Below are 26,961 nucleotides of genomic sequence, written 5' to 3' on the forward strand. Positions count from 1 at the left end.
TCATAACTGGTAGCATTACATGCCAAGAAAGGAGGTTATAACCCCTTAAAATGGGAGCAAGCCTGACATGGGAAAGAAGAAAGCCATTTATTTGGTATCTTCCCTCTGCCATGGCATCTGAACGTACTATACGGCCAGTGACAGTAAATGTGAATTTCCATTTTCTAGCAAAGCAGCAGTGGCTGTGCTTGCGGCATTGAGTGGTGCCGGCATGCACTGGAAGTCACCCATGGTTCTCTGCAGAACACTTGTTATTTCAAAGAAAAGTGATGTGAATGGCTCTAAACAGAACGCAGCCGCTCCCAATTCAGAGTTATGGTTTTTAAGCTTGTCACTGCAAATACAATGACAATTGTGTAACTATCTTAGGCAATGCTTGGCTAAGATTACAGCCATGGCTGTACAGGTGGGAGTCATTTTTTTCTTCTAGTCCTCCCTTTTGCTCCTAGAAATCAAAGAGAAGCAGAACTGCATTGTGGGAATGGGATAACAGAAATTTCTTGTAATGTGAGGAGAGGAAAAAAACCACACAAAAATGAAAAGAAGAATCTGGCTCTTGGTTACTTCCATGTTCCTGATTTCTTTGCTTTCAGGGGAAGTTGTGGGTCCATAGCTGTTCTAGGACTGGACCCTCTAGATGGCAAATACTGTGATTTAGTGCTAACCTGCAGCGTTGCCAGGTCTAAGCATTTACGTGTCACCAGTAAGGATTTTTCAGAAATCAGAGTTGAAAAATTAGTTTCAATACTTTATTTTGTTCCAAGATTTTTGAGCGTTTCAGAGATCACAGTTTTCAAGTTTTCCTGCATGAGCCTGAGTGTCATTAGTCTTTATTGGAAAGTGGGTCGTCTTAACCCAGAAGCCCCTCTTCAAGAAAAAAGATAAATTTCCTGAGAATGTGAATAAACACATTGTTATCCATTCTAGTGACTTGAGTGGGCTTTCACTTTACCCCTTAAAGGAAACGACACATGCTCCTCATGTCTGAGACCATCTCTGCTGCAGTTAAAACTGACTTGGCACTCACACGTCTTTCCATGTTCTTGGTTCTCCCATTCAGCACAAAGACCATGGGATATGAAGTCTGTGCTCAGTGCTGGACTTCAGTGTTGCCTTGGTCAAGTCCTTCAAGCATTTTGTCTGTGCTTGATAGAGAATAGTGAAGATGTGTAATGAGTTTTTTCTATGCAATGGTAACAGAAGCCATTTTGGCTCCTCAGCAGCTTGTGCCTTGGCCTGAGATTCTTGTCTCTTACTTCTGGTAAACCAGGCAGGGTGAAGTAGTCCTCCCTTTATATTTGGAAAGATTTCCAGTATGGGGGCTTTTTCCTCTTGAAGAAAGGTAGATGGAAATGCAACTTATTCATAAAAGTGAGAATTTGGGCTCGTAGCAGTATCAGTTGTGCAACAAAGGTAGGAGGTGATGAAGAGCTGAGCTGAGTGAACAGTGCTATTGATAGCCTTTTCCAAGCCATTGGTTTTGATTTTTTTTTGTTTTTTTCTTGCCAAATTATAGATCAAAGTACAGGCCGGAATGTGCGTGTTAGCTAAAAAGCACTCAGATAACTTCTACTTATGTTACAGCCAGTTACTGCATTAAGACATAGTTGTTGATTTCATTAGAGTTAATTGCTGAATTTTTAATGTCACTATCAAAGTAAATATTCTAGTTGGAAGAAGCAGGCCATAATCTTCTATTGTGTAATGGCCGACACGTTACCACATGCCTGAGATGAAGATTTGAATGTCTTCCCGAAAGAAAGATTCGATTCAAACAACAAATGATTGGGTTTGGCACAGGAATTAATGGGTCAGACTCCACAGCCTCTTTAAGCAGAAGGTCAAAATGGTTCTCCAGACCTAAAATGTCCAACTGGTAAAGCTTAGATACCTGTGTTGTTTTTTTTTAAAATTTCTGTATATATTTTTTTAAGGGAAGCCATTTGTCTGCACTAATGTGGTATAGTATTAAGCAGTTGGGCAAGCAGCCCTCAAATCTTTTCGTAGATATTAAATTGTCTTGAATGGTTTTGTGTTCCCAGAGGATGTGTTGTGGCCACCTTGCTTTTGACCGATACTTTATCCGTGAGTACAGGGTAGACTCTCTGAAATGGATGTCTTATACAGCAAAAGCTCTCTCTGGCTCATCATGTGAAATATGGAGTGGTCTGTTGCTTGCTTCAGCATGCTTTTCTGAGTGGTTGAAAAACATAGTGGAAACAAATACATGTGTAATTTAGGCAGCTACTATACATCTGTGCAGTTCATCATTATATTTTAAGACCACATCTTTTACTTATTTTATAAATACCTTTTTAGTACTGTTGATCTCTCTACAAAAGACAGAAAAACCTAGATGTTATCTTTACTAGAGTCTACTGTACTACTGCTTAAGCTTCTTTACCAGGAGGGGAAAAGATCCTAAATATGATTTAGGAGGTACTTCAATTTGTATAGCAAAGATGCTTGTAGAGAAGGCTGTGATAAGATAGTCACTGAAGGCTAAAATTAAATGTTGTATTTCAATAAAGGCTGGAAATCTATCTTCCAACAGCTTTTAGTGCCCGTTTCCTCCTCAACTAGGCAGAGGGACAACAGAGAATAACTAGAAAATCCTATTCTAAATTTTGTCTGTGTCAAGATGGAACAGGTTTCGTGATGGGTATGAGGTGCGTGTGTGCGTATAACTTTCCTTCTGGCTCCTTTCAGCACTTGCTGTGAAGGCGCGTGCCCTTCAGGGAGGCCCCGGGAGGACGCGGGCGGAAGGGCGCGCGGCGTGTACGCCTCCCGTAAGAGGAGCTCATCGGCGGTGGGGGCGCAAAGCCAGTACGTTCTCCTGCGGTGAAATTTGATTCTGCAGGAATTTCAGTTTAAACTGGGGGATTTAATAAGAGTATCTGGTTTTTCTGAAGGGCCCATGAGCGGTGCTTATTCGGTGCTCCGTCTGCAATGAAGAAAGCGTGCGCCGACTTTTCAGTGGAGAGGCGGTCGCTCGCTGTTGAGCCGGGACGGCGCCGTCCTTGAGGCCTGACCATCACCCCTCTGGCTTGGCGGGCGGGCGGTGACGGCTGTGCGGGCCAGCGCTGCCGCGGCTCGCTGTAACGCGTGCTCTGCGACTGCAGCCGGCTTCGCGTGCGTCCTTGCGCGGGCGGGTAGCGCCGCCTTGCTCGCCCGAGGCGCTTGCCTCGGGCGCGGCGGCCGTTGGGCGCGCGCGGCGGCCGTTAGCCCCGCGAGACCGGGCGCCGCGGCGCGTTGCCATGGGAACGCCGCGCCGTTGCCAGGGGAAGGGGAGCGGCGGGGCCGCGGTGTGGGCCCGTCCGGGGGGCAGAGGCTCAAAGCCCCGGAGCTCCAGGTAGTGGCGGGGCCTCACCTGCCTCCAGGTGTACCGAAACCACCCGGCGTCCCCTCTGCGGTCTGTGTGGCCGCCCCGCCCCCCTGCAGCAAGGAGAGACGCCTTACAGAAAAGATGATCACCCTGCCCGTTTTACCTAACCACGGGGACCACGGAAACGGTCTGACAGCTTTGGAAGAGCTGCTTTTTGCGCCTCGTCCATCTGCAGGCGGGGATGCGTCCCCCGCACCGCGGGAGGCCTACCCCGGCTTTCGGGGTGTGCGGCAGGGGCAAGGGGTGCGACCAGCGCGCCTGGCCCCGTCTGCCTGCGGGGCTGTCCGCCCGGCGCCTGCCCCCCTCCCTCCCTCCCTTCCCCTTTGCGGCCGCCCCAGTCTCGCCCCTTTGATTGCTGCGCGGCACCCCGCTGGCGGCTCTGTCCTTCATCGCGTGGGAAGAGCAGCTGATGAAGTGAATTCTGGCTTTCTTTTTCCACCCAGCTCAGCAAAGATGAAGAGAGAGGGAGAACCATGTGACTAGTCAGCCTTAATGGAAGGTGGGCACCAGCTGAGCCCTGGTATCGTCCCCCCGCCATGCCTCCTATAAAGTTTTAGATGCATCATTGACACGAACAGTCCATCAGAGAAAGAAACAGCAATGTGAGTCATTCTGGTATAAGGGTATGTAATTCAAACCGAGGCACTGTTGATGCTGAGGCCAGTTTAAGTAGTGCGGTGAACAGATCTTGGGGAAGTGAGGCTTGATTTTAAGGCGCATCTGGCTTAGAGTGTTTTCAGACATAATTCAATCAAAGGTCAACCAATTATTTCTGTTCAGTGCAAACTTGCTTGCTCTTTGCGCGTGGTGTTGGTGCACACATGAAGGTGCAGTTTCCTACAGTCTTGGCTAACGAGTCTATGTTACGAGAGCCATACAATGCACAATAGCAGATGCTTAGAGAAGGGCACAAGATCAAGACAGCATTGTTAAACTTGGGCAGTAAAAGCTTCTGTTTTACAGCACTAGCTTCTGAGCTGCCTATGGCTGATCCCAGGTTCTGGTCTACTGTTTTACTGTTGCTTACAGTAGTGGATAACTGGGAGTAAAGCTTAGTTGTACTAGGCGTAAATCTTTCCTTGAAATAACTATAATCTAAAGAGAAAGGCTGAAAGTAGGGAAAGAAATACCAAATTGCTTGGCAAAATGCAGAGCCTCTGGTGTGAGATATCACTGGCTAACTAGTGAACTGTACAGATTTTTCCTACAGCTCTGTGTGCTTGTTGCATTTATTTCAAATGAAACATAGCACTGCATGGAGTTTGTCGATGCCATTTCCTTATAAAAAGGCTGGATTAAGACAGCATAGTTTTCTGTGGCAGAGACACTGAGGTGGCCTTCCAAATGGGGTTCATGCCTGTAGCCAAATGAACTCCTGATTTCACGTCTGTGTATCACTCAAAGCTTCAACATGACAAGAGCAGAAAAAAGTTACGTATTGAGCCTTGTGGGAATATTTTAGAAGTTTATAACTATTTAGAGGGAGGCAAAGTAACTTCCTCTTGGCAAGCTGGGAAGTCTGTAAGAATATTTCAGATTAGGAAACAGCAGTGGAGTAACAAATCATGTCTGTAATTGGCAGCAATTGTCGTCATCCAAAACAGCCCTGACCTAAATGGTCAAACGTTTTGCAGCATGTATTTGCATTCTGCAGTTCCCTTCAGCCGGGGCATCATTCATTACCAAAAATGTTCTGTCAGCAGCTACGCGAGCACCCAGGGATGCCAACGCAAGGAGGAAAATGACATTTTGAGAAGGATGTCATTTCTTTTTCAACAGTGCAAAACATCTACCCATCTGTCACAAATGTATGTCATCTTTCCCGACACTCCAGCATCTCCATATCAGTCACACACAGAGTACAGCTCAGTACAAGGGAATTTATCAAATTAGTGTTATCAATCATATGCCAGTGCACGTTACTTACAAGTGCCAGAACCTCCTCCTTTTCACCCCTTACCATCAGATTTGGGCTTTTATTTTAAGAAAAAGAGCAGGAGAAAACACGACCAAAGAGATGGTGCTGAAACGTCTCTCGAAGACCAAGCTGGCTTCCAGACAAATTGAATGTCTATATCCCGAAAGGAATCTGCTGTCAGATCACAGAATCAGAAAACTCTTAAAGCCATATATAGCTGATTGCTCTTCAAATCCTGCTGCTTGTTCTCATTTGAAACACCAGCCTGTTACCTTGTTTCTATATTGAAAGATTCTGACTCAATACAAGAAAAGAGGCAGTGTGAATTGCCCAACTAGTTTTCATTCTAATAGCAAAACAAATAATTTTCATGCTATTTCTTTTGGCAATCATGTTCAGCCCCAAGTTCATAGTAAAATACTAGTTGCAGTTTTAGTTAATATCTTGGGGACCGGTTTTCGATGGTTTTCGGTGTCACTCTGTGTCATTTAATAACAGTAGTTCTAAAAAACACTCAGTTAACCATTGGAGAAATGTGCTTTCTGACCGCAGAGAAGTATCGTGTGCACAGTGATTAGTAACATGCTGCAAAATTCTTGCTATGTAAAAATATAGCATCAGGTGTGCACATATTACCAGAAATACTTTCTGAGTTCGGATTGGCTTGAAATTTTGGTTCATTAAGCTGTCAGCAACTCGCAATAACTATAATAAGGAGAAAGCATTGTTGATTAGTAGCTTCAGAAGTTGCAGGCATGTTTACAAGAAAATTTTACTTGGCTGTATGAACACAAGCTGGCTGTAAATTTTAGGTTTAACTGTTTATATACTCAATGCCATGTTGATCTTTTATGAAATTCAAAGAAGTCCAAGTCACAATATTTCTTCAAGCCATGTTAGAAAATGAACGTTAGAGCCTCTTTAAATATACTGAAATAAAACAAAATCCAGAGAAAGGCCAGTCTAGTTTAATGTAGACTATTACACATTTTGTCTATAAATTTGTATGTATGGAGTTACCTGGAGCAATTCTGTTGTTAAGCTGTTTAAGAATAACTGTATTAAAAAGGTATGAAGAGTACATGGGAGACACTTTGCTGTTTTAAGTCTGAGAATTATTCACTTTTCTCAGATACTTCTACCACTGTCTTCCATCCATCCTTATATTTGCCACCTTCAGAAATATCTCATTCTTTGAGGCAACAGTTTGATTTCCTTCATCAGGCATTCATAGATGTGTCTTGGGTATCTGTGTGTCACGGCTGAGTTAGGAATCAGCCTCAACAATACTGGGGAAATTAATTCTCCTTGTGTCTCAGTCAGTCACCTTGAATGCCAACTTCTAGAAGAGAGATAGCATTTGTCATTCTGAAAGTTCTGGTTTTTTGTCAGACAGATAAGATGAAAACTGGGATTGGTAAAGCATGCACATGGCTTATCAAGCCATTCAGTGGTTACATTTTAGGGTGGGAGGACTATGGAAGACTAGAAAAGTTAGGAACTTTATGCTTAAACCTCTGCAAACTTGAAGATGAGAGGGGGGGGAAAGTGCCTGAAATCCCAAACCAGCTCCAAAGGTAAATTTTTGTGAAATTTATTGAAGCTCCTGTATCTATCCATTAAAAAAGGCGTTTGTATTTTATCCCTCTGACCGTTCCTTAAGAAGATGCGAAACTGAAACACCACTCTTTAATGGAGTACTGATTTACACAGGGACCTTTTTTTTTTTCAGGTCACTGGTGGCAAAAATGTTTTAAATGTTAATAATTTTAAATGAAGCTGTTTATTTGTTTGACTACAGAAGGTGGAGCCTTTTTGCTGTAGGCTGCTGGCCAGAAAGTGTGCTTGTCCGCTTATGGGAAGGAGCGCAGGAGTAAACGTATAGTAGCAAATACTGAGTGGCAAAGCCAACCTGGGTCGCTCCGTGTTTTGGTGAATGTCTGTCAAGGACTATGTATGTTTGTGAAGCAAGCTGGCCTATAAGGTAGCCTAAAGGCCCTAGGAAGCTATTGATTCCCCTGCCCCCATCAGCTTTTGTCTACTAACACATGGAGCACCCGTTTTTCCTGCTACAATACCTGAGACTGAAGGCTCCCTTCCATAGGGCAAGGAAGAGGCAATGATACCCTGAGGGTATGCCCATATGATACAGTGCTGAGCTCTTTAGAGATACTCATTTAGCACTGCAGGAACTAACTTAGATTATACAGGATAGTGGTATTCATGGTTTTGCTGCCTAGGCTCGTTTGTCCTGATGAGCAACAGAGTGTTTTAGTCTGGAGGACCTCATGATAACAGCACTGATACTCTTTTGGCAGCTTGTGTGCCTAAGCACCTGGAGTTGCATTGAGTTTCCCTGTGGTTTGTGATTAAGGAAATTTTGAAGATTGGGGAAGGGAAAAAAATAGAAATTGGTCTAAATTTGATTTGTCCAGACTGTTGCCATGAAAACTTCAAAAAGAGGAAGTTACCCTTCCTTTCTCCGTAATCACTGTTGCAACTGCCAAGGAATTCTGTAGCTCTCATTCCTTTTCATGAGGCGGCACCATCGGCCACCACCATCTCTTATGTGACTCTTGCAAGAGAACAGGCTTACTTCTGTTTTCCATTTTGCAGCTTGTTAGCTCAGTGACCCGTATGTAGGAAAACAATGTTTGATTATCCCCAGTGGAAAAGGTTCTCCAGCTATATAGCAAAGCTATAACTTTGTTTCTTCTTCAGCGCTCTGCCTTTCTTCCAGCCACCCATTAGGCGTCCATGTTAGAAGAGGAGTGAAAAAGAGATTCAGCTCTATTCCTTTGAGAAAAGGGGATTTCCCACCATGTCCTGTGCCCTGCAGACATGAAAGAGACACGTAAACAGAAGACAGAGATTTTACTTGCTCCTGTAGGATAAATACTGCTGGCTGAAAATAGTTTCTTGCGTCTCTGAGAACTTCTTCCAATGAGACCAGTAGGGACACTGAAACTGGTCGGAAAATTCAGACTGGATTGCCTAGAGGTTCTACTACTGGGAATTTGCTTGAGCTGGAATGAAGAGATGGACAGGCTGGGTTGGGATTAAATAACATGTGGGGTTAGTGAGAGTGCTCTGTGCTTCCTGCAGTGCTACCTCCAAGCATGGGGTCAGATCACCATGTGGTGAGGGTGGAACTACTTCAGCTCCTGGTCCTCTGCCCATAGGATAGTGATAAAACTAAGGGTGAATTACTAGACTATGTTGTGGCCAGAGAACGCTTATCAGCTGTTTGTAATTCAAAGCCTGTCTGCCCCTTAAATTGTCTTTTTATTAATAAAAAGAAAGTTCACTTTATCTCTAGGATTGTAATCAGAATAGCTAAGTTATGACCAGAATGAGAAAACAGGGTACTCAGAATTTGCTGCTTCCTTTGTTGTAATAGGACTATTCACAAACTGCCAATCAAATACTATTTGTTTCAAAGGAAAGCGTGATGACAGCTTTTCTGCAATGGAAACTCCATTATCCATCTCCTGAATATGCTACTTAAACAATACAACAGATTTTCAACTGTCCTGAATCCTTTAATATGACTTGTCTGTTTTTAGCTGCTTTGAAAATGGTTTCCTTTTGAGCAAACCATTACAAAAAATTCCTAGGAGTCTTTGCTAGCAAAATGTACATAGTTTTAACATGGAGAATAGGATGAGGCTATCATACTGCCTGAGAATATCTTTAAAAATAATTAAAATGCTTTGTGTCAGATTGCTGAATGCACCTTTTAATGAAGTGTCTGAGGGAAAAGCTTAGAGCGAGATACAGAAAGATTGATTGTGGAGGCTGATGTTAGGTAAATAAGCACCTGTCATGTGGAAAGCTGATGGTCTGGTTTGTATGTGGGGGGATGTTAGTTGTCTGGAACTGTTGCAGGGCTCTAGAGTGGAAATATGCAGAAAATGCTGGTTCTTAAAAAAAAAAAAAAAAAACAGTGAAAGACGGAATTATCTGATACAGGGAAGGGCCGTGAGTGAGAGGGCTTAACCTTGGGTGAGTTTCCACTCTCTTGTCTGCGGTGGCAGGGAGGCTCTATGAGCTGGACTTCTTCAACTGTTAATGCACTTCATTTTTGGCACTGGCTTGATAGTACCAGATCCCTTCCCTTTCTTTCTTAGGCTGGATGAGGATGGACTGCCACGTGTTCTGCAGTGGCAACGGTCAAGAATTAGTGTTTTAGCCTTTTTGCAGCACCATCAGAAAGGAGACTGCCCTGTGCTACATGTAGAGGGAATGTGTTAGCAGGCAGGATCCCTGCAGTGGGATGTACAGGGCCATCCTGCAATGTTATATTAGCAGACTTTTAGACCTCAAGCCATGGCCAAAGGACAGCCCACAGAGGAAAACACTGGGTTGCATAGTGATGGGTCTTGACTTTTTGGGAAGGCAAGCGGAGAAGTCAGTCTCTTATCTCTTTGTCCTGCACAATATCCAAATGGACCAAGGCATCTTGGTATTCTGTAACTGTGAAATATGAGGGAATAGCCTTGTACCATGACCCAGACAAAATTAATGCCTAGATATGCATACACAGTTGTTATAAATAAACTTTAAGCCTGATGACTAGTCCTGTTTGATTTAGATAAAATCAGAAGCCTGAAGGTCTAAGATTTAAATAGCTCTGAAGACTAGTAAAATAGAACTTCTCTTACAGTTTCTGGTATTTTTCCCCTTTCATTTGGTCTGGAAGTAAAATGCAAATCATCTTTCAAACAAGCAGCATATTTCCATTCCCCTATCTTTGTCCAAAAGTACTTAAGGAACATTTTCAAATAGAAATAAGTTTTGAATTTGCATTTTGGAGGAAGGATGGACTTTCTTTGAGAACTCCAACTTACTTCTGCTGAGGTAACTTGCTGGCTACCCCTAATGCTAAATGTACAACTTAATTTGATAATGACATCTCTCAGACAAGTATTTAAGAAATTATTTAAAAGCTCTGATCCACTTTTTAATTTAACAGTGAAGAATCTATTGCTAAGGGTTAAAATAAATTCCCCTGAAGCTTCAAACGAGATGGTGTCAGTGAGGCTAAGTGAGACAAGAAGGCTGTTGCGGGTGCAAGGATCTGTATCAGCAGCAAGAGGAGCATGTGAAAAGAGGTTCAACCAGGCTAGAAAAAGGGAAGGTGTAACATGGGAATAAAGATCTTTACATGTTCATTCAAAAAGTGGTATGCAAGAAGGAAGGCAGAAGCCTTCTGCAGACAATCTGGAATTACAAGAACTGCACTTGGGAGATAAGCAAGTTGCAAGGATAAAGTTGAGCGTGGTTAGTAAAAGTATCAGTAAAGAAGTTGATTTGGCTAGTGTCAGTTTAAATGTGGTGATTAATCTTAATGGAAAGGATAATGGGACCACAAAAGAGAAAGAGGGGGAATGAGACAAAATTTATACAGTCCTGTTTCTTTCCAAGTTGAGATCGTGTAACTGAATCTGATATCCATTTTGCATAATCTGGAAGACAGTAGGACTTAATGAGTCTCTTGATTATATATTTTTGTTTACCAGTAGCTTGAAATAGGTTTATCTGCATTTTCTGATTTTTAGGTCTATCTTATTCAATCTTGTCTGGATTCAGAAGATCTATTTCCATTTCTATTTCCATCAGTTCCTATGCACTCCTTCCAAGTTGTCTCTGTTCTTTCAAATGTACTGAAAATTGCTTTCTGTAAATACTTTTTATCTGGTTCTGGCCACAATCCTTAGTATTTTCTAAAACACAACCTTAACTAAGTAATCCCAAAGCAATCTGAAATATAAACGCACCAGGTAGGAATGCTTTCATTCAAAAGAATGAGGCCAATGGATTAGCCTCCTATGAAATACAGTAGATGTTGTTCTTCTAAACCTTTATTGGAAATGACTTCCTTAAATTTCTGCTTATGCGGCCTATATTTTTGCTTAACCTAATTATTTAATATTTGCCATAGCAAGTGATTATGCAGACACAAAGGAAATGGTGCCAAGAAGGCCGAACTGAGTACTCTGGGGTTGCAAACTTGTGACTGCTTGTGTTTGTCAAGCCTCAGCACCCAGTCCCAACCTCTGTCTTGCTCCTGTCAGCTGCTGTAGAGAAGTGTTGTTGCCACAGTTCCCCTTTGCCAGCTGCGTTTGGAGCAGTCTACAGCAGCTAGTACCTGCAATGCTAAAGGAGGCTCTTAGGTCTAGTCATATGCCTCGTGTTTTGGGCCACATCTTTTGTACTCACCTGTCAGGCTCAATGGTCAGAGGTGATGGAGAAAGCAAAGCTGACCTCTGGTGGGGCTGGACTGCCTCCACAAGGCCTGAAGTTCCAGATGGCACCAAGGCCACTAGAGCTTTTAATGTACAGCTGATGGGTTTCCTCTCTTCTTACAGTACACCTGATGTGCATTTTGTAGTTGTGTGTTCATGCTAGTTAACTAGTTACAAATTAACTTGTTTTACCTAAAAAGTGGCAAATACTATGTCTGGGCATGCCACAGACTTTTTGTCCTGATGCACTAACGTACGTGAGTAGAAACTGGCAGATAAACGCTAGCCTAGACATAGACACTACAGATACAATGGATAGGTGATGACAATCTATATGTGAATAGATTTAAGTTTATTCCTACTATGGATTTAGTCAGTTTGGGTAGAGCTCTGTTAAGAGTTACTTTAGTTCGTTCTGACAGTGAAGAATTTTCAGAAAGATTTGATTGTGCTTACTGAGAAGTCTGTGTGATTAAAAGCAGTTAGTAAAATGGTAGCATTTTTATATACCAGGTTGCAGAACTGTGTAGTCCATCATCACTGAAATATTGAGAGGGAAAAATCCTTATCTTGGAGCATCCTAATACATGCTATACTCAAGAAAATCAAGCTGTATAGTTTCTATGATTTTCTTCTAAGAATATAGCATAAAATGGTGGTGCGTTGCAGATCAGAAGTAGTTGTCATTTTTTTGTTTCACTTATATGATCTATAAGCAAAGTCTGAAAACTCAGCCTCTAAGTGTTTGGAAGGTAGGATAATAATAGGGATTCAGAGTGGAAGTTACTCTTTCTGATTCTGATATATTTTTTTCTCCCTGCATAGGTTACAGAGGAAGAAATGTAAGATAGGTAGTAATTTGCTGTCCTTAGCTTTATCTGTGAGTTTCATTCTTCCATGTAATTGTTTGAACAAACATTCTTGCTGAAAGTTGTTAACTGTGCAGAGAATCATAGCAGTTAGTTTATCTTACAGAACATCAAAATTAGAGATTGTATCAACTGAACGGTAACCAAAGGATGTAGGTACGTAGTTTCATTGTTGTAAACTGGGAAAATTAACATCCTTAAATTTAATTATTTAATCTACAGAGAGAAGTTTAAAAGAAAGTAGATGAAGAAAACCCCATAAGATTCCTAAAGAGAGAGAAATCAGAAATAGCCATCATTTAAACCAGTAACAGCCAGTAGTACTATGTAGGAAGGAGAACAAGCTCACTCATGAAAGTGTGTGTCTATTTTTTTGAGATGCCTTATTTTGCTTTCTTTCCTTCTGCCCTTAATTGCTTGCAATTTCCAAAGTTAAAGCTGTACTTCAGGGGATACTCAGATTTTTCAAAGTATTACATGTTTATGAAAGCATTCAGTATTCTCTGTGGCCAGTGGTGCCCAGCTGGGATTGAGGTTCTTGCCACTTCATACTGGAAGAACGTGAGAACAGCTTGGCAAAGTGAATCTTGATTTCTGTATGTATTTCAGCATTTCACAAGTACTAAAACATAGCATTTGCTTCTTTGTGTGATGATGCCTTAGCTAAAAGATATCAATTTAATTTCCACTGGTTTAGCGGATCTTGGATCATGCTTCTAGATATATTTTATAAATATGAAATAGTTTTATCACTCCACTGCCGTTTCTGTTGGCAGAGACCAATATACAGAAGTGAATATTGTTTTCTTCAATGTTTCTGTGCATGAACACTACCTGAAATACTATATATCTGAATTTTGCAATTATTCTTGGCAAACGGGGAATAACATGGCTCATCTTTGTGTCCAAATTGATGTCCTTAGCTAGCAGTTAACTACAGTTCACAGGCATGATTGCAAAGACCACTACGGACCAGCTTTGTAGATACCTTTTCATAAATGAGTAGAAAATGGAGTGTGGGTTTTCTGTTTATTTGCTTGTTGCAGAATCTAAATATTCCTGAAAAAACGGTGCTTTTCCTGAGGAAAGCAGAGCCCTCTGCATCAGTTGTTTAACATGGAGATCAGACATGAAATGGGAAGGAGAGGCTGCATTGTTCCTGTTTGCTGCTTTTCCAGCAGAAACCTCAAGATTTAAAATGTTGTGTTGTTTCCATGCAGGAACCAAAAATGCTTCAGTTTGTTTGACATTAAGCCTGTTTTTTTTTTTTTTTTCCTGTTGTGCCGCCTGATGGTGCCTCAAGTTGGGAGGGCTGAGCTGAAAGGATGTGAAAGAGGTGTGATTAAAATACACCACGGAAGTATTTATTCGTTGGGCTTAAACCAAGATGGAGGTTTAGAAAGAAACATCAACCAAGAGCTGAGTGTTAGGAGAATCAGTACACTTTTCAGTTTGAGGGACAGGGCAGTGTCATGGTCACCAAAATAGTCTGAATTTCAAGCTTTTTAGTTGACTGAATCACAAGTTTTAAGGCTTAAAAAAAATGAATCACATGTTTTAAGGTTTTAAAAAAATGTATGATAGAACAAACTCTTCTGGGTGTTCCTTATTTAGAGCTAATTAGGCTACCTTGACCTGCAAGGAAATTAAATTAAGTGTGGCTGGGAACCGTGAAAGTATTTTTATTTCAGTTTTTGTCTTGAGGGACAGTTCTTGCATGGCAGCGTTCTGCAACAGAATCTTAATCTTGCTGCATATATTATTTTTATCATGTATGTATCATTTTGATTTACTAATCAGATTACTGTAGGTCTAAGAGGTAATCAGGTCACTTGATTATTCAATTATGGCAGCAGAAGCTATTAGGAGGAAAGAAAAAACACCTACAAGCAATCCTTTTTCTTGTGCTCCCTACACTTTTTCTTGTGCTCCCTTTTCTCTTTGTAGTCTGGCAGTGATAAGTGGGCACCATAGAAATTAATGAAACTGGATATTTTTGAAAGCTTGCTAATCTCAAAATTAGCCATCTGAGATTGCTTAGTGTGGCAAAAATAGAAAATACTGAGTTTAAACTAAACCAGTTTTAAAACTGGAATCTCTGCACTGGCCACTGAAAAACATTAAAGGCTATGCAAAGGATAGATGTCCCCCCCCCCCCCCCCCCAAAAAAAAAAAAAAAAAACCCAAAACATTTAAACATTGTTAATAGTGTATTGGACTTCTAAACATACTTTTGTATTTGTTCATTCCTATGAACATTCATTGACCCATTTTTTAATTAGGAAATCAATAACTTCTTCTTAGGGGGGAGAACAAGTGAAAAGGTTTGTGTTGTTTTTGTGTGCGGTGTAGGAGGAGGTTTTTTAGTTTGGTTTGGTTTTTTTTACAAATGGCAGTGAGGTAGGAGGAATTCTCAACTTCATTTCAGTAAGTCTTATTCTGAGAAGTTAAGGGCACAAATTCACCCTCAAATATGTATGTTTTCCACAGCTGTCCTTCAGTGTTTTCAAGTGTAAGTGAAGTCTTCATGATTAACACTACTTTTCTTTTTCTTTAATAGATTTTCAGAAACAGAACTCAGAAACAAATGCTAACATTTTTCAACTCAAACATTTCTCATTTCTTGGACAAAAAAAAAAAAAAGATCATTTGGTGTGGCTCTTCTGAGCATGAGCATCTCTCACTGATGGGCCAAAATGATCTCTTTATACCCTGTGGTCGAGTGTGCTGGTTGCTGAGCATTTTTACCTGCCTGCTGCTCTCAGGGCATTTCCAAGGGGGGAGTTGTCTGTGTATGGGCATGAAATCTGGCTTTGCCAAGTCCGTGAGAGTCTGCCACGTGCTTTGAGGTCCTTCACGAATGTTGAAATACGTTTCTTAACCTGGGTGACCAGCAGGAGCTGGTCACCAGGAGGCTCTGCAGGGTCTGCCTGGAGATGCGCCCGGTCCCTGCTCCAGCCCGGCAGCGTGCTACAGCCGATGAGTAGGAAATGCACAGTTGCAGGATGTGTATGCTGTAATACTCTGCCAGCCCCCAGTGATTTTCTGCTTAGGCACTTCCCAAAACAGAGGTAGCAGCTTTGTGACACAGTGGATTTTTCATCTGTTACTCTAACTGGTTTTTGAATGTATAAACTCTTTAGCATGCTCAGTATCCTGAGGCAAGCAATTCCATCAGTTAGCTGCCTCTAGTGCCATGGAGAGAAAGCACATACTCATTCCCCATGCGTTTTCTCCACAGCAATCACAATTTATTAAACCTTGTTCATAGTTCATCCTCAGCTGTTTTTTTTTTTTTCTGTGCTGAAGAAGCTTGTGTATATTTAATATTTCCTTGTAGAGAGGGCATTTTATACTTTTGAAACATTATGAAAATGGGACTGTGTGCACAGAATTCAAAATATGGGGGCAGCATGTATTGAACTGTTGATGTAAAGATGTTTCTGCTTTGTGTTCTACGACAGTCCTTTTAATTTAAAACCTTCTATTTGGTTCCCTGCTCCACAGAAGTTCTTTGAAACTCTACTAGCCTATAATCATAAACTCTTAATTTTTAGCGCAAATAATGAACTATTTCTCAAAACTGAATTTGCTCTAGGACTCAGATTTGAGCTTGAATGGGCTGTTTTGATGCTGAGGAGACTGTACATCTTATTTTGTGCTTGCATGAGATTTTTATTATGTGTGATTTGTCTAAAAGCTTGGCTGTGAATTTACGTATTTGTAAAAGTGTTTTTGAGTCTATAAAATTTGTGTACTTATGCTTGATTTACATGAAATGACAGTTTTTAAGCAGAAACAATTAAGTATTTTTTCTAATGCTAATACAAACAGCAAAAGCTTGTAATGAATTTTTCACAAGAAATAACAGACCAAGAATGAAATTCTTGGCCCTGTGAGGTAAACAGTAATATTTTTATTAATTTCAGGGATTTAATCCCTATGAGCTTCTGAGTAATTTTAAAATATTGAATAGGTTTTAGAACATGGAGGTTTTCTTCCAGTTCTTCAACTCTTGAACAAAAATTTCAAATAGTTTGACCAAGCACTCCTTGCAGAGGTTTATCTTTTCTTCTTCCTAGGCCCTACATGAACACAATGACAAAATTAAGCAAAAGCCCCATGGGTATGATAGATATCTTTGTCTAACCACAATCACAACTTGTCACACTGCTACCTTTTTCTTTCTAAGCTCAGTAGCCAAAAGGCTCATCCCTCCCTATTGTAAGACTGAGTCAAATTAGCTGCAAATGACTGGGTGATATTTGTTTAGGGCACTCTTTGGATGTTGTTAATTTACATGCTCTACTACGTATGGATTTGCTCTTCAGTGAAAAGCAGGCTCATTAGAACGCTAGGTGAAGATTTTTTATTATTTCTTGAAAAATATTGAGCGTTTTGAATGAAAGACTAATGGTATTTGTTATAGTCAGCAGAACACTAGCAAGTAGTTTTACATGTTTTACAATGATATACAAGCACTTGCCAGTTTGCCATTCACAGGAACCTTTTAAAATGCCACATTAGTTACTTTCTAAATGCATAAATATTAAGTTACTGGAACACAATTGAAACAATGACATTCAGGGAAATACCCTCTTGCCGTTGGATTTTGACACAAAATCCACGTCGGAAAATCTGCCTATTTCTAGAAAATTATTAAAACCATACTGCATGCAAATTGTATTTCTTAGTTAAATGAAACTGATATCGAAAACCCTCAACAGCCACCCCCCCCCAGTCTTGCTATAATATTGTACGGTCCATTAGTATTTTACACTAAGCTATTTAAAAATGTAAGTAGAGTAGAATACAAAAATCTTATGGTAATGCATAAATTACAGCCATTATCACAACATGTAGGAAAAGCTGTATTTTGTTTCAATATTTGGATTCTGTATTTGCAGCAGCTTACTGCCTCGCAAAGGATCTCTGCGCTTCACTGAGTCATCATTGGGAAGTACTAGGGTATTGAGCCACTTTGAATGCAGCGTGCTAAGTAGTTATCCTGGTTATAAAATACCTAAATACCAAAATCATTGGCATCATGGCATTGCTGAACCTCACTTTAACAAGTCAGATATTGGTATACGATACTATCCATCTGGTGGTGGTTGTTGAAAGCATGTGCTATGGGAGGCCAGATTTTAATCCCCGTTATCTCTATGTAGATCTGGCAAAAGTTTGTTGCTTTCAGTAGGCTTCCTAGTGAGACTTATTCTTGTATAACAGAGCAGAATTTGGGTTATGTTCTCATTTCTAAGATCAGTACTCATACAGACTTCTGCACTGTTCTGTGCTGGCTGCCACAAATGCACAGCGCAACTCAAATAATTGTGTCCTGAAAGCAGAAGTGCACTTTCTCATGGGGCGTTTACTGCCTTTCTCCTTTCCAGCTTCTGCAGACTGACATGAACATTTGCTAAACTGCCATGTTATGAAAATAGACTAGTTACTAAGACATCAGTAGTTCATTTAATTTAGAATCAGTATATGGTGATCTGAGGGGAAGTGGGTAAATTTTGTGAGGAAGATCCCAGGGCTGAGTCTTCCAGCTCAGTCCTTTGTGAATGAAGCTGGGTATGTGAGAAAAGCTGCTGTGATCCTTTCTCTCTGAAACTCATGGTTCAAGGTCTTTGACTCTTATAGGATCTTTGCCAACTGCCTGCATAAGCTTGCCCAAACCATTATGTTTTTAAGTAATTTCATTGTATTGTATGTAGTTTTCACTCCAAACAGAAAGGAAGAATCACAGTCCAGACACCCAAACACTTTTGAGCAGTGTGCGAAGACATAGCTATCAGAAAGGTTAGAACAGGTCTGTATCTAGAAGAAATGTACTTTGAAAATAGCTTGCAGCTGAATTTTTTTCAGTGGCTGGCACTGTTAACCAGTAGGTCACTTCCAGTCAAATTTAACCCATGGAGTTAAAAAAGTGGAGCGTAAAAAAGTAGGGGAACTTGTCTGGGATGGAGGATGTAGGATGGCATCAGGAGAACCGCTTGCAAAGATGGTCCCAGTGGTAGTCAAGCGTATCTAACCCACGAGTACTAGGTTTTTATCTTGAGGAGTGGTGAAAACTTACTGGTATACATTTACATATGGGTGTGAGAGTGCTTCCTGAGGGACAGTAATTGGGTAGCTCAGATAGGATTGCCCCCAGGACTTAAACGGTTATTTCTTAAATTGCATAAACCCCAATAAATGTTGACCACAGAAATAAGGAGGTTCTTTGTGAAAACATGTAGGAAAGATTAAGATGGTCTTCACACTAGGAACCTAGAGCAAATTACCTAACACTCAGGCTGTTACTTAAAAGTCTAAAGCAAGGCACTGTGTTTAAAAGTACTAATCATGATATTAAGGATCTAATCTCTTGCCCTACAAGCTCAAGCAGCTTTGCTGTTGGCTGAATAGACAGATAAAAAACTATGCTGTTAGAGATTTATGCTCATGGTTTTCCTCTGTTAATTAGAGAGCCGCTTTAGGCTTTTTGATCATGTTTACAAAGTTGCACAAAATCCAGATTTGATTTAAAAAAAAAAAACAAAAAAAACAAAGCCCACATTGCTTAATCTTAGTTTGTGCCTTTTTTGGTTCCTGCAGAAATGGAGAAAGGATATGAGAGCTCATTGACTGAAAGAAATGGAAAAATTGGTCATACAAGCAAAAATAGAATATATTGAAGAGCAATGCAAGGTCAGCTTATGGCAAGGTCAGAAAGGTTCTCTTTAAGGGATTTGTTTGACAGTGATGTAAAAAAAACAAATGCTCCTAAGGAGCACTGAAGAATAAGTGTAGATTTATATATACAACATAGCAATTTTTACATCACAACCCAAAACAGTGCTATTTTTTATCTTGGGTGGGTGGTTGTTGGGGGGGGTAAGCAGCAGCACCTTTCAATGTGGCAAAATATGATTGTGTAACAGAAAGCTACGGAGGTGTTAGGGCATTTGTGGTAATCAACTGAAGAAGAAAGAAAGATCTATACTTTTAAACTGTAGCTTATATTAAAGAAACAGCTATATGGGGATTGCACTACAGCAAGCCTTTCTGTCTCTGACAGGCATGTGAAAGAACTCTTACTTTCACCCCCTCCCCCCCCCTTTTTTTAAATTGTTTCTGGAGAATGAAATGGTCAGTCTCACAAGTGTGCTCTGTGGGTGCATTTATGGAAGAGGAATGTATTCGCTCACCTGCTATTCTCTCAGTCCTAGATTTGTGCAGTGATATACTCCTGATCAGAGTGATTGTTTTGAATAAAATGTTACATCAGTTGCATAAAATGCATCGGTTTCTTTGGCTCAGGGGCCGGAATATAATAAAACTCCAGATTTAAGAAAGAGTATGCCTTAGAATTTAAGCCATGGGCAATTCCTTGAGGTCTAGCTTCAGCAGAAGCTTTCAGTAGCTACAATCAGTCAGGACAGCAATGAACCTGGCAACAGAATATAAGCAAATCGGGACTGTCTGTTGAAACATTCAGCATGTAGATAGAAAATCAGTAGCAGGGCAGTCAATGGCATTTGCGTATCTCTCAAACTTTCTGTTAGTGTATCTCCAGTTTGGGACATGAAATTATTAAAAAGAATTAAAAACTCCGCCAAGCATATGAACGCTATAACTTTTGAATGCTTCTTTAAGAAAATTGTTGCACTTGCATATCTTCATTATGTTGTTATGATGTCTGGTAATTATTTTTTTTCTAGCCTGTAGAAAGTTGTGCCATACCTACAAACGTGTCTGAAAGCATTGTTAGCTCTTTAGGAGCTAACAGGAGCTTTAGGCCCTGAATGAAGAGGAAATCAATGACCTTACAACACACTTTGCCACCAAACTCCCTTTCCGCTTTGTCTATCCTGAAACGATACACCCATAATTTGGCCAGAACACGGCTGGTGAATTGGTTACCTCTCTTAGCCATAGGTGCAGGGCACAGCATTGCTGAGGCCCTGGAGTTTATGAACTACAGCAGCAGCTTATGAGAGAGGAACGGATTCTCTCTCTTAAGCTTATAAGGGCTCTCCATTTTGTTTGTGATGCATGTGTTGTTGTTCCTCTTGTATATTTACGGGTTGTTTTACTGTGTTACATAAAGGCTGTGTTTCATAAAGTGCTAGGCACTGCATTAATAGAGGTACAGACTAAACCTGTCCTGAATGAACAAAACAGAAAAAATAAGGATGGAAAACTTGCTCAAGGTCACAGTGTCAGCCAGTGGCTGAGCTAAGAGAAGAATCCCGATGTCCTGATTCACGGTCCAGTGCTTTTTCCACTAGTCCATAATATCTCTGTTATGCAGATAATGGAGTAAAACAAACCAAAAAAAAAGAAAAAAAAGGATGAAATGTTAGCTGGACTGTGAGCCATGTCCTTTTCAGCACTAAACGAATAGCAAAATCCTGTAACAATGCAGTGTTATGCATGCCCATGATGTATATGTTTGTGTTATGGCTGGTTCTTTTTTAATATACCATAGAAAGGCCACGTAGAATTATCCTGAAGCATATGTTAATCTGCAGTTAGTCAAGTGCCTGTTTTAATCTGCCACAATTCAGCGTGTTGTATATGTATTTTTTTCCTCCTTTCTCAGAAATGTAAGATTTATCAGAATATCTCCTCTTGTAAAGCTTTACCCCAATTCTTTAGTGGGGTAGTACTACTCTCAAAATTTCCAGAAGGTATGCTAACATCTGATAAGAGCATATTCTTTCTTCCAAGTCATTAGAGAAATAGCCCCAGGCTTTTAATATAGCTATGATTACATTTAGCCAGCACTTTCCAGGGCCATATCCCTATCAACCTGGCACTCATATATTTGAGCAGAAATAGGACTTTTGCTTTGCTTTTCATTGAGAGGGTTTTTTTTGGAATTAAGTGAGCCAGACCCAAGGCATCTAAAAATGGTACTGTGGCAATTGAATCATCTGAGGCTCATGCGATCATGTGTTTGTTACAGAGGGACACCTGAGGCCACGTTGTATGTGTCCCTTATAGTTGTGAGGTTCAAAAATGTGTGTCCTGAAATAGTCTGACTCACCTGTATCTGCAACATTTGCCCTTGTGACCACAGGATTTTGTTATTTTAACATCCTTCTAACACAGTTGCCAGCAGTGCTTCTTCAGGGCTTCTCATTTGCTCAAAATGCAGCTGTCTGCTTCCTTGCTGATGTCAGCAACTGTGGCTGTTTTGCTATTAAGCTGACGGATTGCCTTTAGGTTGTCCCTTTGTTTTTTGCAAACCTTAATGGATATGCTACTTGTCTTTTTCTCTGAGCCTTGTACTTTGAGATTTGCGTTCCAACAGTGTCAGAATAGTAAAGATCCTACAGCCATATTTTAGCATGGAAAACATTTTAGTTTGTCTTCTGTTGTTTCCTGGAAAATTAATTTCCCTTCAAAAACTCTCTTGGTGTATTCTCTTTACTTTGCCGTATGCTCTCTTTTTCCCTCTTTTGAAATTGGTGATTGTTGCATATGGCTTGCTGAACGTGCATGAGGTTTAAGTGTAAAACTTGTAGTTTAAAAAATACAGTTGTTCTATTTCATAATGGTGGCGTACGCTGAAATAGTACAGGGCAACAGCATGGGGGAACCAGTGTTGTTGGTTTAGAAGGTGAGGCCATGAGAGTCAACATTGAGTCACGTTTCAAAGATGCAAAGTCCAAATGTCATAGTAGATGTGGACTTTAGTGTAGGAACTGGATGAATTCTGGAAATGTTTTATTCTGAGAAAGATTCAAGGTAATTTTAGAACATGTAGTTCTTCAGGAGAAATAAATTAAAAGTACTTTTGTAGTATTGTGATTGATTGGATAAGAGCCTGAGGCCTGGATAAAAGGGGCATCTGAAAAGCCTAATCTTGGTTAGGGGAGGAAAGAATTCACTGATTCAATAAATATTATCCTTGACTGTTCAGTAGAGGAAAACGTGATGGACATTGTCATTGTAGCCTTTTAAGTTTTTGCACCATGTGAAGCAAATACCTTTCATGTGTGATTTGTTTTCTGCATTCAGTTCAGTTCCTGCACTCAGTTACTGAAGCTTGCAAGTGTTTCAGGCACTTTAGTATCTAGACTATGTTAGCATGAAAGGCATATCAATGCAGTAAAGCATTTGAATAGGCTTGAATTCCAAGTTTAAAACAGGAACTCTGAATGCCAAATTTGGCAGCCATTGGGAGTTTGGAGGTAATGCCCTGGACTGAACTGCTCTGGGGGAGGCTGGCATTATCATATGGGTTTGACTGAAAACCCATCATTCGATTGACTGCACAGAGCAGGTACCTAATTCCCTCCTAATTAAAATTCTGGCTTTAACCTGAGGGAAGATGGGCCAGAGCAATTTTCTTATTTCCTTTCTACCTCCCTTCTGTAGTGTCTGTGCGATGTTTCTGTTTCCTCTAGTCTCAGGGGATCTGTTCAGTGATGGAGCAGGCGGGTGGCAATCTTCAGGGCCCAGACATGCGTTTTGTTTGGAAGTATTTCCAAGCGAGCAGAATTGTGTCTTATTTCATAGATCTACTGCAGAAGTTCCTAAGTCCACTTGCCTCTTAGGAAGAGGAAGAAAAAAAAAAAAACCAAACTGTGCAACTCATGTTAATCATGCTGCTTGATGTACAACTGAAAGATACTCACTTTGGTGGCAAAAACCTATAAAATCTCATGGATAGGACCACAGTAGGCTGAGAGTGATCACAGCAGGTCTACTTTGAACGTTACCCATTTTTTCGGACTTTGAGTAATCTCTTGAGAAGCTATGTGCTTACAATAGTAATCTCCATATTTCTTACCGCAAGCACAGGCTTGCTGAAAATAGAATCCTCAGAAAGGAAAAGTGAGAGACAGCGATTACAACTGCTCAGGGCCACCTCATACAATACATGAAAAGGATAAAACCTAAGCGTATGCTCAGCTGCTGGTACCAGCTGTTACATTCATTATAGTGATTGCTACCATTAGTGTGCTATTAATATTTGTCTTACAAACTTGTAAGAGAAACCAAATGAAAATGCTAAGTCGGCTCCATCTGCAACCATTTGGGTTCTATGAGGGTCAAGTCACAGAAGCGACAATTTTTAGCAGTGTCTTAGGACTCCTGTGATGAGGATGTTACAAGATTGGTCTGCTCTTAATTACTAGTATTTTAATGGGCCACTTGGATATTGCTATTGTCCCCTAAGGAAATGCTTCTAACTTGAAGGTTACTCATTGTATTTCCATTTTGTGCTGGAGCAGCAAGACAGCACGTAAATTTGGGAGGGCACGGATATAGTTGATAGAGGAAGTCTTCTGGGCTTATTCAGCCTTTGGTGTAGCTGTGTACAATGTGGAGATCCTGAGTTGATAGTGAATGCTAGTGCTATGAGCACCCTTTACCAAACATGCCCCCATGACTAGGTCTGAATGGATGGTCTGATTTGGGAATAGGAGGCAGCATGCAAACTCCTCCTCAGGCGCTGGCATTGGTGTGAATTTGAGACAATATTCTGACAATTGGGAGGTGCTCCTATATCAGCTCTCCACCACCCATCTTTTCCTGGAATAGGTTTATTATGGGCCACGATTTGGCCCTGGTTTTTTTCCTCTCCCCCACCCTTCTCCATTTCTTTGGGGAAATTATCATCTACAAAGTGCTGTTGAGTCAGCAGCTTTCAGCTCAGAAGTGACAACACTGTTCACAGCAAGTGGCTTGAAAAAATGTTTTCTTTTTCACATAAAATACCAGAATGGAGAATGTTGTTGATCTAAACAACACTCTTATTTGTCAGAATGATGGATACTGTAGCTGAGCAAAGGCTAGTTAATTCACATAGTTCATTTCAGAAGAAAATATAAAGTACTGTGAAAAGTTGCTATATTGATGGTTTGTCATCTGATCCATTTTCAACTGTTATGGAAAAATGACTGATCAAAAAGTATACTGTGGATGAGTTAATTATTTAGTGATCAGTAAATGACTCAAGACCATGTCAGCACTGTTGCCTGCAAGAGAAGTAATATGCGGCATAGATACCATTACAATGTATACTATTTCATGGTAACTTGTACACTCACTGTTGCATACTGAATACTTTCACTGAAATCAACTGGACTATGTACATACCTGCTGCACGTTACTGCTTGCTTTGCAGTACTTTGAGACTGTCATAGGATGCAGCCTAAAGCCTCAGTGCTCAATACCTTGTGATTTTGTAAGCCTGTAAATTTACGGGGAAAATACTTCTAGCACTCCCTATTGTAGAAGAAACGTGAAAACTAGACTCCCAAAGCTGAAATTCAAAAGGCAGGCCAAAATAGCCTCAGTTTATTTGGAAACTGTGGTTTTGGGATTGTTTGGTTTGGTTATGTTCTTTTTGTTTTTGTTTTTTCTTTTTTAGCCAATTCTGCAGTACTGGATGTGTGTGGCATGATTTTTGTTCCTAGTAGAGGTGCCACTTTCACAGAGCCTCCCAAGCAACTCTAAAAAAGGTTACCACTTCTGCACGGTAGTCCGCTCAGCCACTTTCAGGCCAAAGGTCTTGAAAATGCTATGGCTAAGCAGAGCAGTGAGATGGGCTGGGCTTCCACCCCAGCAGGCTGCAGCGCAGGCTTAAATATTCTCTCACTTCCCTACATGCAGGGGAAATCGGAGGTCTGCACCAAAGGCCAGTCTAGCCACATGCCCTCCGGGCGCTGTGTCTGGCTTCGTGGAGAATGATGGCAGATGGAGAGAAGATCGCTCAGAGGGGAGGTGCTGTGGTTCTAAAAACATTGTGAAGAAGCTAATGTATTTTTTGCCTTCCTGATAGGGTTGCTGCCCTCTTAAACTGCAGCTCCCTACAAGAGCAGGTGATAAGCTTCTTCCTACATGAACAGGTATGTCTGTCTGTCATTTCTTTAGGAGTACAGTGGGCAGAGCTGCTGTGTTGCCGAGCCACGTGAGCCGGCCGTTCTCTCTCTCTGCATACCCTTTTCCTTGCTGCCTGGGGGGCAAAGGAGAGGAAAGCTGGTTCTGGGAGTTATGTTTTTCATTGTTCTGGATTTCCCCTTCATCATCATCATCTAGTGGCAGCTTGTTCACCTTCTGGGCTCAGTGAGAGGGAACTTGTCTGTCCATCAGATTACCCAGCTCTCACACAAATTTCATGTGTCCTCAAAAGTGGAGGAAGGCTCTGCTCTCAAAGTGAGCCCGAGCCCAAGAACAGCAAAGACCTGACCGCGATGTCTGTCCCAGCCAAAAATCCATCACTTCAAAGAGAGATAAAATACAGAAGTTGATGGATTTGGAATCAAAGAGCAGTTTATTCCAGAAATGTCATTGCTACTCATTGAAGCAGCAGTGTTTGAGGGAGACCCTGGTTAACTTTTATCAACTCATTATTAATACTGCACCTGTCATGTATTATGAAGATTTACATAGTGTTATAGAAATAATGGACCAAGCCATCAGCCGACGTAAATCTTCATTGCTCACTCCAACGCAGTGAAGTTTTGCTAGTCCCTTTGGAAATTCTGACTTTGATTTGCAGTTCCTATTGTTACATAAAATATTTTTCCTGTTTCCAGAAGTTTGCAGTGTATATTTCAAGTGGCATAGACAATGTTAATAAATCCATCTAAATGCAGGATTTTCCCTGGAGATTAACAAAATGAGGTTGATCTCGCAGAAAGACAAGTACATGACCTTGCATTGCTAATGAAATTAAAAACACTGAGGAGATCTTGTTATGGTATCAGCTCTTAACATTGTAGCTCTACCAACAAAAGTGTAATTTGATGTTTATACTGCAACTATAAATTCAAACCTATTAATTCCCAAGTTGCCTCCCTTGCATGTGGGAATGCCCATTTGTCCTACAAATATCTATGCAGTGTCTTATGATCTGAGAGATATTGAACCAATCTGTTTATTTGCAAAATGATATTTGATGGGACCTCTTAACTGCCTCTGTTTCACTTTGGTCATTATCTTTTCATCCAACTTCTTCCTGCAGTTCCTTAATCTGAGTTAGGAAAGTGTTTTTTGATATTTAGGGCTCTCTACTTCTGAAATGCAAGGGCACAGGGAAACAGCCAACATGCTGCTATTTGGTCTACCTGGGGAGCAGGTCTGCTTTGGCAGAGAGCTAGGGCAGCAAACTGCATTCCTGGAGGGGTCCGGAAGTGCTGGCTGGGCCATGGAAACTGACGTTTAGGATATCATTTGGAGTAGGAGTAAAGGGGGAAAAATTCAGGAACATCCACACATTAGGCCTAAAGGAGAGACCTGGACAAGTAATGGTGTATCTCCCTAGCTATTCTTTCAAATAGATCATGCAGGTCCGGTTTGTGTGCCTGCAGTCTTAGGCAAAGAATTTTAAAAGCTTGAAATCTGATTTAAATTTAAATCATAATTGTTTTTTTTTCTCATTTTGATTTTTATGAACAGATGGACTAGCTAGCAGTTGCCCTTGAGGAGTCTTTAAATATGTAGCTCTGTGAGCTGTTTCCCTGAAGATTGATACAGCTGCTATTTTTCAGCTATCTCTGAATCATCCTCAATTACTATATGTCTTTA

The 26,961-nt window shown here is 40.8% G+C and overlaps 1 protein-coding gene across 12 annotated transcripts in view; it reads left to right on the forward strand.

The window, feature by feature from the left end:
• The window catches only part of TUB (TUB bipartite transcription factor), a 157,555-nt gene that overhangs the window by 44,831 nt on the left and 85,763 nt on the right, over positions 1-26,961 (forward strand). For 2 of the 12 annotated variants that reach the window (XM_068944974.1, XM_068944982.1), the window contains exon 1: positions 25,031-25,280. The exons of 8 other annotated variants lie outside the window; for them this stretch is intronic. In XM_068944974.1, the coding sequence (XP_068801075.1) occupies positions 25,273-25,280 (8 nt within the window). In that variant the 5' untranslated portion in view covers positions 25,031-25,272. Of the gene's footprint in view, positions 1-25,008; positions 25,281-26,961 lie in introns of those variants that run through there. 2 more of the 12 variants (XM_068944979.1, XM_068944983.1) reach the window with 2 other exon arrangements.

This window comes from Struthio camelus, chromosome 5, assembly GCF_040807025.1.
Source record: "Struthio camelus isolate bStrCam1 chromosome 5, bStrCam1.hap1, whole genome shotgun sequence".
Lineage (NCBI taxonomy): Eukaryota > Metazoa > Chordata > Aves > Struthioniformes > Struthionidae > Struthio > Struthio camelus.